At 40.7% G+C, this 12982-nt stretch overlaps 1 protein-coding gene across 11 annotated transcripts in view; it reads left to right on the top strand.

Annotated features, from left to right (window-relative positions):
• The window catches only part of GPATCH2L (G-patch domain containing 2 like), a 38279-nt gene extending 26950 nt beyond the window's left edge, over positions 1 to 11329 (top strand). For all 11 annotated transcript variants that reach the window (XM_068683158.1, XM_068683148.1, XM_068683157.1 and 8 more), the window contains one exon: positions 3413 to 11329. In XM_068683158.1, coding sequence (XP_068539259.1) covers positions 3413 to 3488 — 76 coding nt within the window. In that variant the 3' untranslated portion in view covers positions 3489 to 11329. The remainder of the gene's footprint in view (positions 1 to 3412) is intronic.
• Positions 11330 to 12982: the final 1653 nt, after the last annotated feature.

Below are 12982 nucleotides of genomic sequence, written 5' to 3'. Positions count from 1 at the left end.
GAGAAGTGCTGCAGGATCTTTAAAGGTAGAAATGGTAAAGAGCTCTGCCTTACACCCTGTTTATAAACAGCTCCAGCAACATTAACAGATGGGCAGGGTTTGCTGCAGTGCTTGCAGAAAGAAACTCATGTGATAGGGTAACTGCTGCTGAGTCCTAGCTAACTTTCTACAGAAGTCTCTCAAATGCAGCTGGAGCACAACCTGGGCATGTAACTTGGAAACTTCTAAAAACTGATATTACTTCCACCGAAGGTGATCTGACTGCAGAATGACTAAGGTCTGAAGAAATAACACAGGATTACTCTGCAGTAATGTAGAATTAACTGAAGCCTCTTAGACTTGTTAGATGTTGGTGAGGCAGATGGAGATTTTTCTGCCTTGTATACATTTACTCATTGCTCCATAAATGTCCTACCCTGGATTTCCCTGACCCTGAGGAATCATGGCAGCCTCATTTTCTCACTACAGAGGCTCTGTTTGTGGTGTCTTACTCCTTTTTCAAAAGATGAAACATGGGTGAATCAGAACGCAAGCCCATGACTGTCACTGCAGGCACACGCGGTGTTGGATTTCTTCACTTTTAAATAGATTCTTAGCTGAGTCCAACTGCTCCCGTCTCACTTGTTGACCAGGTCCTGCTTCAGTGATCTCCTTTTTTGCAACCTGAGTGCCCCATGGAGGTGAAGGACACAGCCTGAGCTGGCTCCATCAGTCAGCAGAACAAATGGGCTTGCTCTGCCGAACATCGGGCCATCTCGGATTCCACCTCTTTTATAGAGATGAGTGATGAAGAGGGGCTCGTTCCGCTTTGCCGCTGTATTAATACACATCAGGGGCCAGCTCCCGGCACTAAATCACGCTACTGCATACATCTGTTATCGGACTCCTCACTAGTGTGATGAACAGACTGCAGATAGAGGCTTCCTCGTGTCATTCTTTATAGGATTTTCCTAAAAGAATAAATAGCTCAAATCTCTGCCAACACTCTCCCCTGTCATTGTGATGAATATAGCTTCTTTCTTAAACATGCAGCTACAAATCTTCCCCTGTCGCCTCCCCCGCCACCGCCATCCACTGAAAGTTTTGAGTTGAATTTGGCTGAAATCAGAAGATGCTAATAAAAGGAATATGAGATGTAGATGCTAGCTCCCTTCTAATTGCAGGAATGAGAGAAGGGAGCTGGAGATAGGATTATTTGGGAGCCAAGCAAGCTAGGTTTATTCCATGTCTTCTCACATGCTTTTATGACAGTAGTTATGGGTTCTGGTAAAGGATGCTTTGTTAGAGACCTTTGTATAAACATCAAAAAACATGTATTGTTGTAGCAGAAGTGCCTAGGTCTCTATTGTTGCAGCATTAAACTTCCATTATTTGTCCACCCTTTGAGACTAATTAGCCTAAATACCACAGCTGTGGTTGAAGAATAACATTTTGGAAAAAGGCCTGGATGCTGAGAGCAACAAAAAAAATTGCCAGAAAATTCAAAATTCATTTGCACGTCAGGGGATGACTGTTACTACCAAAAATAAGTTGTCACATGCAAGTGTTGAGAGAGATTGAAAATTAAAGTTCGTGCTTTCTGTGCTGTGTGATTCAGCAGTGTGAGAGCCCTAACGCATGAGGCTTCCACAAAGCAAGAACAAAAGTCTGACTGGTGTCGTTTGGCAGTAGCATAAGAAAATCTGGCGGTGAGAAAGAGTGGCTGTGCTGGATTAGATGAAAAGTTCATCCAATTTATTGACCAACAACCATGCCTAGGGAAGTGGAAAGTCTATGGTGATAAAAATCCTTCAGATTTTCAGTGATCTAAGGCTAGGGGCTTCAAAACACAAGGGTAGTGTCCTTGTATTCAGTAAACTCAGTTTCAGTGAGATATATTTGGAATAATGTCCCCTGGGGCATAGCAGAGCTTGTCTCAAAAATGCTTTGTAAAACTTCCTTCTCATTGTAGTTATTCTCTAGCTTGAAAGGGATCTCATGAAGATTGTCACATCTGTCTTCCATTTTTCAGAGCAGACCACTAGTATAGATGGTCATGAAATACGTAGTGAACAGTTGTCCAGCTTCCCACTGAGGTGTTCAGCAGTTGTGTGCTTTAGTCACCTACACACGTAGCAGTGTGTGTGGAAATTCACATCTTATTCACTTATTACTGCAGGGGAGAGTCTGGAGGAAAAATCCTCATAAATAGATTTTGTCTGTCTTGACGTGCATTCATACTTATAAAGTAATTCAAAAAATTCTAAAAGGTAACAACTGCTTCTGAAACTACGTATTAAAGAACAGTCTGAGTAGTGGCAATTTAGTGAATTTTGCCCTTTATTTCTTGATAATGCATTTGCTTGTTCCCATGCTGTGATGGCACCCCATAATAAGAAGCCTGCTTTTTTTTTTTTTTTCTTTGATCAAAGATGAAGAGCCCAAGTGGGGAGGCTGCTAGTGGTGTAATATCGGTGGTGATTATTAGCTTAAACTTTTGCTTAGTTTTTCTTTTTTTTTGGAATGTTCAGATGGAGGAAATCAATGGGCTACAAGTAAAACACAGTGTGTGCTGTTATCAGCTGCGTTGTTGTGGTTGTGTGGAAATGACTCACTGTTTTGGATGTGCAGGAGCAAGATTGTTGGGATCCAGGTCTACTGAGTGTGGAAGCTCAGCCACTGATGCTATTTTTTTATTTAAACTTCAAAGCAGTCAGTCCTCTAGTTGTGGCTTATTACGGCCTCTTTATCCTCCATCCACTGCAGAGCAGCAGAAGCAGCTTGTAATAAAAACACAATTATTACATTACTCTGTTCTGCTTGTGATTCAGGATACTGAGAATGGGAGCAAACTCTCATATTTCTAGGTTTTCTTGCAATCGTTCTAGAAATTTGGGTTACTGGTTGGTTGAGCTGTGGATTTGCAAATTCTTCCTGCTAATTATAGCCTGTCCCATTTTGAAGCAGCATTTGTATTGAGAAAATGGGAATGGATTCCAGCCTAGCTTAGCCAGGTAGCTTCTTGTTCTAATAGTCTGATTTACCACATTGGACGTATGTGGAGGTTCACGGTACCATTGGTATTGATGGTGACCTATGTTCTCTTCTTTAACTGAGCTTTTCAACCTGAAAATTGTCAAGTTTTCAGAGACTTGTTGATTTTCAATAGGAACTCTGACTAAGGGGACTGGTTAGTGGTAGCTTGGAATTCTAAATGTGGGAATCATCAGGGCAAGAATGCTAATGCTCTCAAGAACCTGTCTTTCAAAGAATTTGGAGGGGGCAGAACTTGCAGGAACTCAATCAATAGCACCCTTATATAAGTAATATATATGAGGAGTTTGCCATGAAATCACTTGTTTTAACTTGTTTTTTTATCTCCTTTTCCTATTCTCTTCCTCTGCTCCCCCTTTCCTGCAATTTTATATTTCAGCGACTTTATCTGTGCACACGGATGCTGCAGAGTCAGACCTACCAGCAACAACATCCCTGAGATCCCAGAACTCTGAGTGGACAGGGAAAACACCAGCAGCTGAGAAAGCCACTATTCCTGCCTCCACTAACTTTTTTAAAATGCCGCCAGAGAAGAGCCCCGGATACAGCTAAAAGAAACCATTGCAACTGTAAAAGCTTGCTGGATTTTGGGAGTGTTTGACTCTGGTGTATGTCTTCATCAAACATCTTGTTTGGCAGTAGTGATATCTTCAGTATCGGCACGTGATGCGTGCCATTGTCCAGATAGATCTGCGTGCCCTGCATATCTAAACGATGTTTGTGAATCTGTGTTTAAAAAAAGGTAATCAGTGTTGGGACTGCAGTGACTTTTTAAACTGTTCTTGCTATTGCTGTATTTATTATGCATTCATCTCCTTCCCTGATGCCAGCTCCTATGTGCTGGGTTGTATACAGAATCTTTTGGATTTTCAGATCTTGGTCTATATTCACCCATGGACATGTTGCTTATTTACTGCATTTGGCATTTTCTGTGTGAAAGTCCCCCTGCTTTCTCCAAGGCCAGGAAGACTTCTTGGCTGGGGAATTAGGAGGGAATGCTAACAAGATGAAACATGGAACCTGAATTCTGTAGTAGCAGAATGTTTTTAGGCCATGTGTGAATGAACTCAAACCATGTTGCTTCTAGTGAAGCAAATACAGTGCTTGTCCATTCAGAAATTGCCCCAGGCTCACTGACAGCATGGTCCATTTCCTTCTCCCTTCTTCTGAATGTCTTTCATCTTGCTTTGTGTAGTGCATGTTCTTTCCTAAATTTCCTACTGGATAAGGATTTGGAAGAACCACTTGGACATAAACGTGGAAGCTGGTGTCATGGAAAGGAACCTGGGCCCTCAAATATCCTTCAAGTATGGTAGAGGTTATATCTAACTTCTGTTTCTCAGTGTTTAACTTCAAAAGAGACTGTCTGCATTTCCCAGGACATTTTCCATCGAAGTTACCATGTAACTGAACAACAACAACAAAAAAAGATTTAAAGTGTCACTTGTGTTCAAAGCCTTCTTGGTACTGATCAGACCATATCTGTCTCATGTTCTCACTCCCTTCAAAAAAGCATTGTCTGCTCTATCTGTTGGAGGTGTCTCCACCTGCTGTTGATTGTACTTTACTCTGCAGCATGCACAGAAGAGATTCTGTTCTCTTTGTAATGCTTGCACTTGGTCCTCTGTTACCTTCTCTCTTGCAGAATATACGGATAGTGATTTCTCCCCTCTTTTTCATCTATTCTTGATCACATTACATGTACTTTTATTGAGTTACTCTGCCTGGAATTTATTTTGGGCTAAATTTTTTGGATATATACCTGTATAGCACGTGTCAAAGGGCTCATGGGTTCCCAAGTCCTTTAAAAATAAGACATATTTGTATTAACACAATTACTTTTGTTTTTCTCTCTGGGTGGAGCTTCCAGACAGGGCAACTGAAGCTTGTAAAACTCATTTTGAATGTGGAAGTGCAGTTAGCACTGTTTTTACCATTTTTTTGCAGTGTTTTTAGTGGTTTTACAGTGTTTGCCTCTCCCTTTTAAATCAAATAGCTGAGGGACAGATTTGATTTCAAAGCTATAAGGCAGTGTTTTATATTTAATTATGTATTAATATGTTAAATGGTCATAACGTATACAAAACAAAAAATTGAACAGCTCAGTCTAAATCATGATTGACAAATACAGTTACATTACAGACACACGGCCTGTGTCTGATCCCCTAATACCTACTTATTCGTGGGGAAGGATCCAAATTGGATTTATATTTCGCAGCCCAAGCAAACTGTCAGATCTGCCCATGCAAATCCCCCTCAAAATATTATTTTGTTTTTAGTGGTACATTTTAGAACTATTTAGAACAGGGAAAGCCTTTTTACCTTGCCAAAGGTGTACAGAGGTCAGTTTGGATTATGGGACTAGCAGCGAAGGCTTTGTGGAATGAGGAGTGTTCCTGTTTTAAAGAAGCCCTTGGATTGTCTTATTTTGTACTTGGAGCACTTGGCTCAGTGATGCTTGAGAGGTAATGGAAGAAATCTAAACACTTGGAGGGCCTGTGATCTAGAATTTATAAAGAGGAAGGAAACCTGAAAAGTAGGCAATTGTCTGTCTTGTACTTGTGAGCACAGTGAAGGCAATGGTGGTCACATTCTCCTGACAGCCAGCAAATAAATTTTTGGTTTAGAGCTTTGTAACCCAACTTGCAGGGAGTGGTCCCCTGAAAGAGCATTTGTGCAATTCAGTATTTGTCTCATGAAGGCTCTTCCACAACCTCTCTTGGTTTGAGTCTATTTAACAGACTCATTCCAGTTACCAAGCATTTAGTTGCAGTTTTAAAATCTGGTCTTCTATGTTCCCCTTTTTTAGAACAATTCTGATACAGCAAGATATATTCTAAGTATTCTTCAGAGCAATACTGTTTCTTTTGTGGTGGCAGGACAGTTTAAAACCTTTACAAGAGGTGTTAGGGAATGGACAGCCTTCATCTCCCTCTTGGGAGGAAGGACACCAGACTTCACATGATTTTCCTCTGGGGGCAGTGAAAGATAAATTATCATCAGATTTTCCTATTGAGGTCAGTGGCACTGTTCATCTGAGTAAGCCCTAAGGTTGTAAGCTTCCTAGGAGGTCCTCCTTGCCTTTAAAGGTTGAATGTACCTGTCGTGCTACTGAAGAGTAACTACAGCAGGCCTTGTCTTGATTAATCATGCTTCTGGCTATGGCAGCTTCCTGGAAGTGCTGGGAGACCTAAATTCTTGTAGCTTCCCTGTCTTTCCTATTTCTACGTTGGAATCCATTTGTAGGTCAGTCAGGCTCTCAACCAAATTTGATTCTCCTGACTGGCAGACAAGCTATATGAATCATATGTCATGTTTCATCTTGTTCCTCCAGGGTGTTTATCTAAATTCATCTTCATACTCCAGTAGCTTCATTCAGTTTTGAATACTTGCAGCGTTCTTAAATGAATGAACTGTGTTCGTTGCTTCATCTCTTTTCCTCCAAGGCAGGTTCCTTAAACCTGTCCCAGGTACAAGAATCTGCATCTACCTTGGTTGGAACTCAGGAGGATTCTGTCTGCTCAGTCTGTCAAGGTCCCTTTGGATGGTATCCCTGCCCTCTATCATATCAGCAGCTCCCCCTGTCTATGGCATATTTTCCTTCTCTCTTTGAGAGTATGTTCTGTTCTGTTCTCCACATCATTATGAAGATGCTGAACAGCATCGATCCCAGTATTGTCTTCTGAGGCGTGCTTCTCATAACTTGCCACCATGTACACTTCAAACCACTGTTCGTTATTCTTTGAGCTGGACAGTTCACCAATTTCTCACTGACCTCTCATACTGGGCTGCGTCCACTCCATAGCTCCCCAATTTGGCTGTGAGGATGCTATGAGAGACTGCCACGAGAGGCTTGCTAAGGTCCATGTAAGCAGCGTCCACTGTCCTCCGCTCCTTCACAGAGCCTGTCATTTCATCCTAGAAGGCAGTCAGATTAATAGGTATGATTTTCCCTCGTTAAATATGGCTGCCTGTTCCTAGTCACCTTTATGTCCTTTGGATGCTTGGAAATGGCTTCCAGAACTTGCTCCATAAACTTATGAGGGACTGAGGTAAGGTTCACTTGTCTGTCGTTCCCCAGGTGGTCCTCAATGCCTTTTTAGAAAGAGGCACAATATACTGCCCTTCTTGCCCCTGTCACATCATGCAATTTCCCCCAAGTTTTCAAAGATTATGGAGACCAGCTCATAATGACACTCTTATGCAAAAAGAATTTTGTGGATGTGTGGCAAGAAGGTGCACATTCAGTGGAAGAGAAAGAGCTGGGAGGAATACATTTAAGTGGCTGTTCTTTGCACGTTTCCAGTAGTTCCAATGAGCTCTAGTGAGGCTTAAGTTCCAGTTTAGTAGGTACTGGAGAGGTGCAAATTAGAATGGTTTTATGATTTTAAGATAAGGTGCAGTAAAGAGCAAAGAAAGCAGCAAAACAGTAGCTGGAGAGAAACTCATAAGAGGCTGGGAGTAGTGCTACCGAATGATAGATTAGCTTCATGATTGTGCTGTGCAGAGGTGTGTCTTGCTACCATTCCTGAATAATGACACTGAGGTGGTTAGTGCTGTCCTTCAAATTGCAGAAGCTCATGCTGTTACCTTGCGGATGTTGTGGACAGCTGCTCGGTGGGCAGAGGATGAGAAGGGAAATAGGTGGAGGGGCAGCAGTGAGAGTGATTGTGTGTCTTTTTTAACACTGTAATCCCCCTCTGCACTGAAGAAAGAACATGCTACAAAAAAACACAACATATGTGTCAGGAAACTGAAAAGAAATTATGTAAAGTGGATAAGAACTTTGATTTGTTGTCTTCAGGATCAGTTTTTTAACCAGAAAAATTTCAGTGAAACAAAAGTAAAGGCTGCTACCAGTCATTTGTTCAGAAAATGTACTTCAGGAGGGGTATTGGTTATAGTAGTAATACTGTTTTAGGAGAATATCAAAGGAGGACAAAATTCTGCTCTCACTGTAATACTGCTTTCTATTCCAGTTTGTGTTTGCATTGGAGACATCCTGCTTTTGTACCTTAAAATGCAGTAAAGTTTCTTAGAGTATAAAACATAAGGGGCTACTTGCTTTACGGAAGGCAAGGCAAGATTCTTAAGCCATTAATTTTTACTCAGTACAAGGACAGAGCTTGGCACAGAGAGAGAACGTAGCCTCTTAATTATACCAAAGCATCTCATTGTTTAAAGAAGTAAACTGACTCACAGGCAGGTGAGACTGAACTGGCACCAGTTCCTGGAGCACTCAGTGAGGTAACAGACTTGTGTTATGGAGACATAGGGAACCCTCAGTGTACAGTGTACAAATTTAATGCAGGTAAAATTCCTTCCCAAGTGCAGACCTGGCTGTTAGTGTGACTGTAGCGTGTTGAGAATAGTGTGCCAGCTGGCACACCCAGAAAGAGAATTCTTGCACCAACTCAAGGAATTGGTAGAAGTAGAAAATGGACAGTTACAGCTTCTTTTGTATGAAAGAAAGATGCAAAATACATATATCTGCAGAAAGTAATTGGAAAAAGTATTGCTGACCCCTGCGTGTGTGACCCAGTGTATTCATTGTCTTAAAGCAGAGCTGCCAGTATTATGAGGATGATCAGGGTTTTGCAAAGCTGGCCTCTTTTCCTTGTAACCTCTGAAGGAATGGGATGAACAGCATAAGGAAGGCTGCGCTGGGTCAGGCTGAAGGTCTGTCTAGTTCGTGTTCTGTCTCACAGTGGCCAGGTTTGCATGTCTAGGGGGTACCTGAGAACAAAGGAATTACATAGCGAGACCTCCCTTTTACATTCTCTTAGCCACGGTGCCAGGTAACAAAAAAGACTTAAACTTTCTTCAAAGCTGGAGAAAGCTTTTGTGAGCCTTTTAGCTATGGTATCCTGCAACTGGATTTAATTATATTTTTAGAAGGACAAGTAATCTGACTTCAGAAGCTTCAAGTAAGGAGTAACTCATCTTCCTTAGTTTTTGTTATTAATTGCCCTCCGTATTAGGAAATTGCATCTTTTCTTTTCCTAGATATCATCATCCTGGCATTTTCTTGTTATGCTTTTTTCCAGCAAGCTTGGGAAGCCCTATTCTTCCTTTACAACTAGGCTTCTTTGTCTTGTATAACTAGCTATACACAGCCAACAAGTACTTGTAATCCATTAACACATGTAAGTCATTATTCATAAGCTTCACACTATAAAACTTGTCATTCAGCCTTTTAATTCCATTCCTGCATGAAAATACCCAGTATTCCACATTCATCTGCATTCAGTTCTAGTGTCTGCACAAAGTATTCTTTACAGAGGCAGGAAATCTTGCTTGCCTGTTGCTATTCAGCCTTCATATATTCATGTAACCACACGTCATGTTAATCCTTGCTGTCCAGACACTGCTGTAATGCTACCATAACGCTGGTATGGAGGCAGCAGACTCAGCCTAAAGTTCTTATAGCTGCTTTTCAATGCACAGACTCCTAGAAAGAATAATCTTTTTATTATTATTATTATTCTGAAATGCACCATGTTTCTTTAGCTGTATTACAGCGCAATTTTGGACTAAAGGATCTTAATTCAGAATACTTAAGAGCTCAGTCTCTTTGGTTTTATCAGAAGAGGATCAGAGATGCCTTGCCTGTGTAGTAGAAAGCCCCCAATGGAAGTGGAAATACAAGGAAACGAAGCTTTTCACATCTTGAGCAGATGGGCATAAAAATAAGCTGGAAGCCACAGTCAGATGAATTCAAGGTAGAAATAGGGTGTGAGGTTTGAACATTAAGGACAAATTAACCATGGAACAAAGCACTGTGGAAACAGTAGGTTCTTTGTATCTTCAGGCTTTGCTTTGAAGACAGCAGCAGCTTCCTTGAAAGAGTGTTGTAGCCAAATATAAACCACTGAGATAAATACAGAGGCATCTAAAAGGCAAGGAATGGTCAATTTTATAGGATTTTCCAGTCACTTTTGTTCGATTTTACTGTCTACATGAAATGAGAGTTGCGTCTGGTTTAGAATCTCGGAGAAGTCTGGCTTGGCGTTTTTTTCTTCGTTGTAGAGATCTGTTGAAAAATGGGAAGTCTTTTGGCAAACTGAGAGAAAAACCATGGTGGTGGAAGTTTTATGGTGTTACTAAAAAAATTGTCTTGAAATTTGCATGGGAAGGTGCAAAGATGAGAAAAAATTACCTCTGCCATCTGAAATAATGCATCATTTCTGCACGCTTGTTGATTTCTGAGCAGTACAATGACATACAATTGTGCAGTGCTGAGACACATGATCACTCAGTGGAAGATGCTCCTTGCTGAGGACTTCCTCGTTCTTGCTGTACTGGCTGCTGTCTCAGGGTGGCATTCACCATGTACATGCTTAGCTTCAGCAGCTTTGTCTCAGTTCTTTAACTTCAACTGTGTGAACATTGCACTGGAATTGGAGACAAGTGAAGGAAGAGCATTGGTGGGTTATTACCCTGATAGGATAGTTGCATCTTTCCTCTTTTGTGGCATAAAAAGCTGCCTCTCAGTAGAAGTGTCTCGGTGGTGGCCTTTAGCTTTCACTATCACACCAAAAGAGCAAGACAGGAGGTTTCTTCCTGTGGAACAGTTGTGCTGCAATCACCTGAGAGGAGATGCTGTGACCAGAGGAAGCGCTTTTCTGGGAGTCTGTGCTCTAACTTTTGTACTTTTTGTACAACTTTACGGAGCAGCGACCTTGTGGAGTGCAGCTTTGAAATACATCGTGCTATCTTTGTTCCAAAATAGATGTAAGATAGAGTGAAGGAATAATGCCACGTTCAAATTGTTGCTTAGATCTTTAAGGTCCCTTCCAACCTAACCTATTTTATGAATCAAATCCCAAGCCCTGGACATAGTATTAATGTCTCATGCCAGCTCCTCTTGTTGTTGTCCAGCATGGTGTGTGAGTGCCGTGAGCTGAGACTGGTCTGGCCTGACTTGAGCCCCTAGGCACTGCTGAAGCCTTTGAGTTTTCTTTCAAGTCTGGTGACACCAGACAGTTAGCCAAAGCCATCAGTTTCAGTCTAGCTTCCTTCTGTCCCAGACAGCTTACCTAGAGAGAGTTCACAAACAGGTCTACTGCTCAAAACCTGTAACGAGCCACATTGTACATGTCACAAATGTTGTACGTGGTCATAAGATTTAACTGTTTAATAGACTCTGGATTCTTAGGACTCTGTTTTGGGGGTAACATGTAAATAAGATTCTTGCTTGTATTATTTTGTCTTAAACATGTATTCTCTGAACAAGGGTCTTGCAGAATCTCTGTTCTGATTATAAAAACTGGAAATAAATCAATTTATGAAAGAATTGTTGTATCTGATACAAAACAAACTGGGTTGAAAGTAGGAGAAGGTACAGTGACACTGAAGTAGATTTACAGGACTGCAATGTCCATAATTTGCATGCTTCCTTGACAGTTTTCTTAAATATAAGCTGTTAGCTGAGGGTCTGTAGGAAGTTACTATGCTTTTTTCCTTTGAACTGCAAACTGAAGTCAAGGAGTTCAGGTAACTCACTTATGTCCTTTTTTTTTTTTTTTTTTTTTTCCAATGATTTTGTTTCCCAGTTTGTCATGATGTCATCTCTAGGCAATTGTGATGCTCCCTGTTTGGAGTTTGAAAAGATTCCAGAGTTTCTTAAGTAGTCTTTCACTTCCAAGTCACCACTTCAGATCTACCCAGTCCCAAAAAGGATTTCATTTAAATGAGTAGGTCAGTTCCAATTGATATTTTAATGGATATCCATTTATTTTGCCAACACTAACATCCTTTTAAGATTGATTAGCCTCATTCTTTTATTTTTTTTTTTAACCACGGTAGCAGTGGCTTCAAAGATCAAATGAGCAGTGGACTTTGAATTTCCTTTTGCATGTATTTTCATCCCCAAATTGACAGCTATACATACTTGTGGAAGTAGGGCTCCTTCTACATTAACTGTTCCCACAAACAAATTGTGAAAAATTAGAACCCAAACTGATTGAATGCTTTTAAACAAAGATCAAGATCTTTTAGAAACTGCTTCAAGTGGTCAATATTATGTGTGTCCTTTTAATTTGTTTTGTTTTCCAATTTTTAGAAATGTTACTTTTTTTTCTCTCTCATCTGCAAGCCACACCTCTGGGAACTGGGAAGTGTTTCTGGTCGGATGTGCTGATTTTTGTTGGGAGGAAGGTGAAAAGAGCTCTTAAGAACAGATTGTCTTACAGGATGTGCCCCGGTTTGACAAATATGGTGAGCTGTGGGTAACAGTCAAAAATAGTCAGATGTTGTACTACACCTACCTGCATTTTTTCTTTGTAATGAAGCATTTCATTTGATAATTGGGATTTTTTTTTTTTTTTTTAAGCTGACTTTTTTGTTTGTTTTCACATACCCTTAGTTTTACATGCAAAAGCAGGTGGTAACTTCAGTAGTCAGGCTGGCTGTGGGGTCCCATCCAAGTGGTGTTTTTTATCTTCTACTGGTGTTTTTCAGACCATGTTCGTTTTATAATTTTCCAGCTCAGAGAATCACCTGAAACTACAAATGAATACAGGTAGACTTACTATGTGCTCATGGAGGATTTCACACAGCTAAATAAACGATAGTTCATATCTAGGAGTACAAAATTTGTTCTCTACCAAAGTCAACAAATTTTTCAGTAACAGCAGTTACTTATTTTTTTTTTTTAATGAAAAGGTGTATGAAGTGGTATATAGAGTTTCAAAAAGCTAAGTGACATTCATTTCATTCAATCCCATTGGGGAGTGACAGGGACATACCTAAAGATGAGAACAAGAGCAGACTTGAGCATACTTTAGTCAGGAGGTGCTGCCATTAGGGAGATGAACCATGGATTTTGCAGAACACCTTTAAAATTGCAATGTATTGGAAGAGCTCTAGTTGGAGAACTCTTCCTGAAAGTTTCACCAACCTTGCCTTAGGAGTCTTCTTTATCCTGCTTCACAACATAGTTTGCAAA

Source organism: Anas acuta, chromosome 5, assembly GCF_963932015.1.
Source record: "Anas acuta chromosome 5, bAnaAcu1.1, whole genome shotgun sequence".
Lineage (NCBI taxonomy): Eukaryota > Metazoa > Chordata > Aves > Anseriformes > Anatidae > Anas > Anas acuta.
This window is presented reverse-complemented; position numbering and strand designations above follow the sequence as displayed.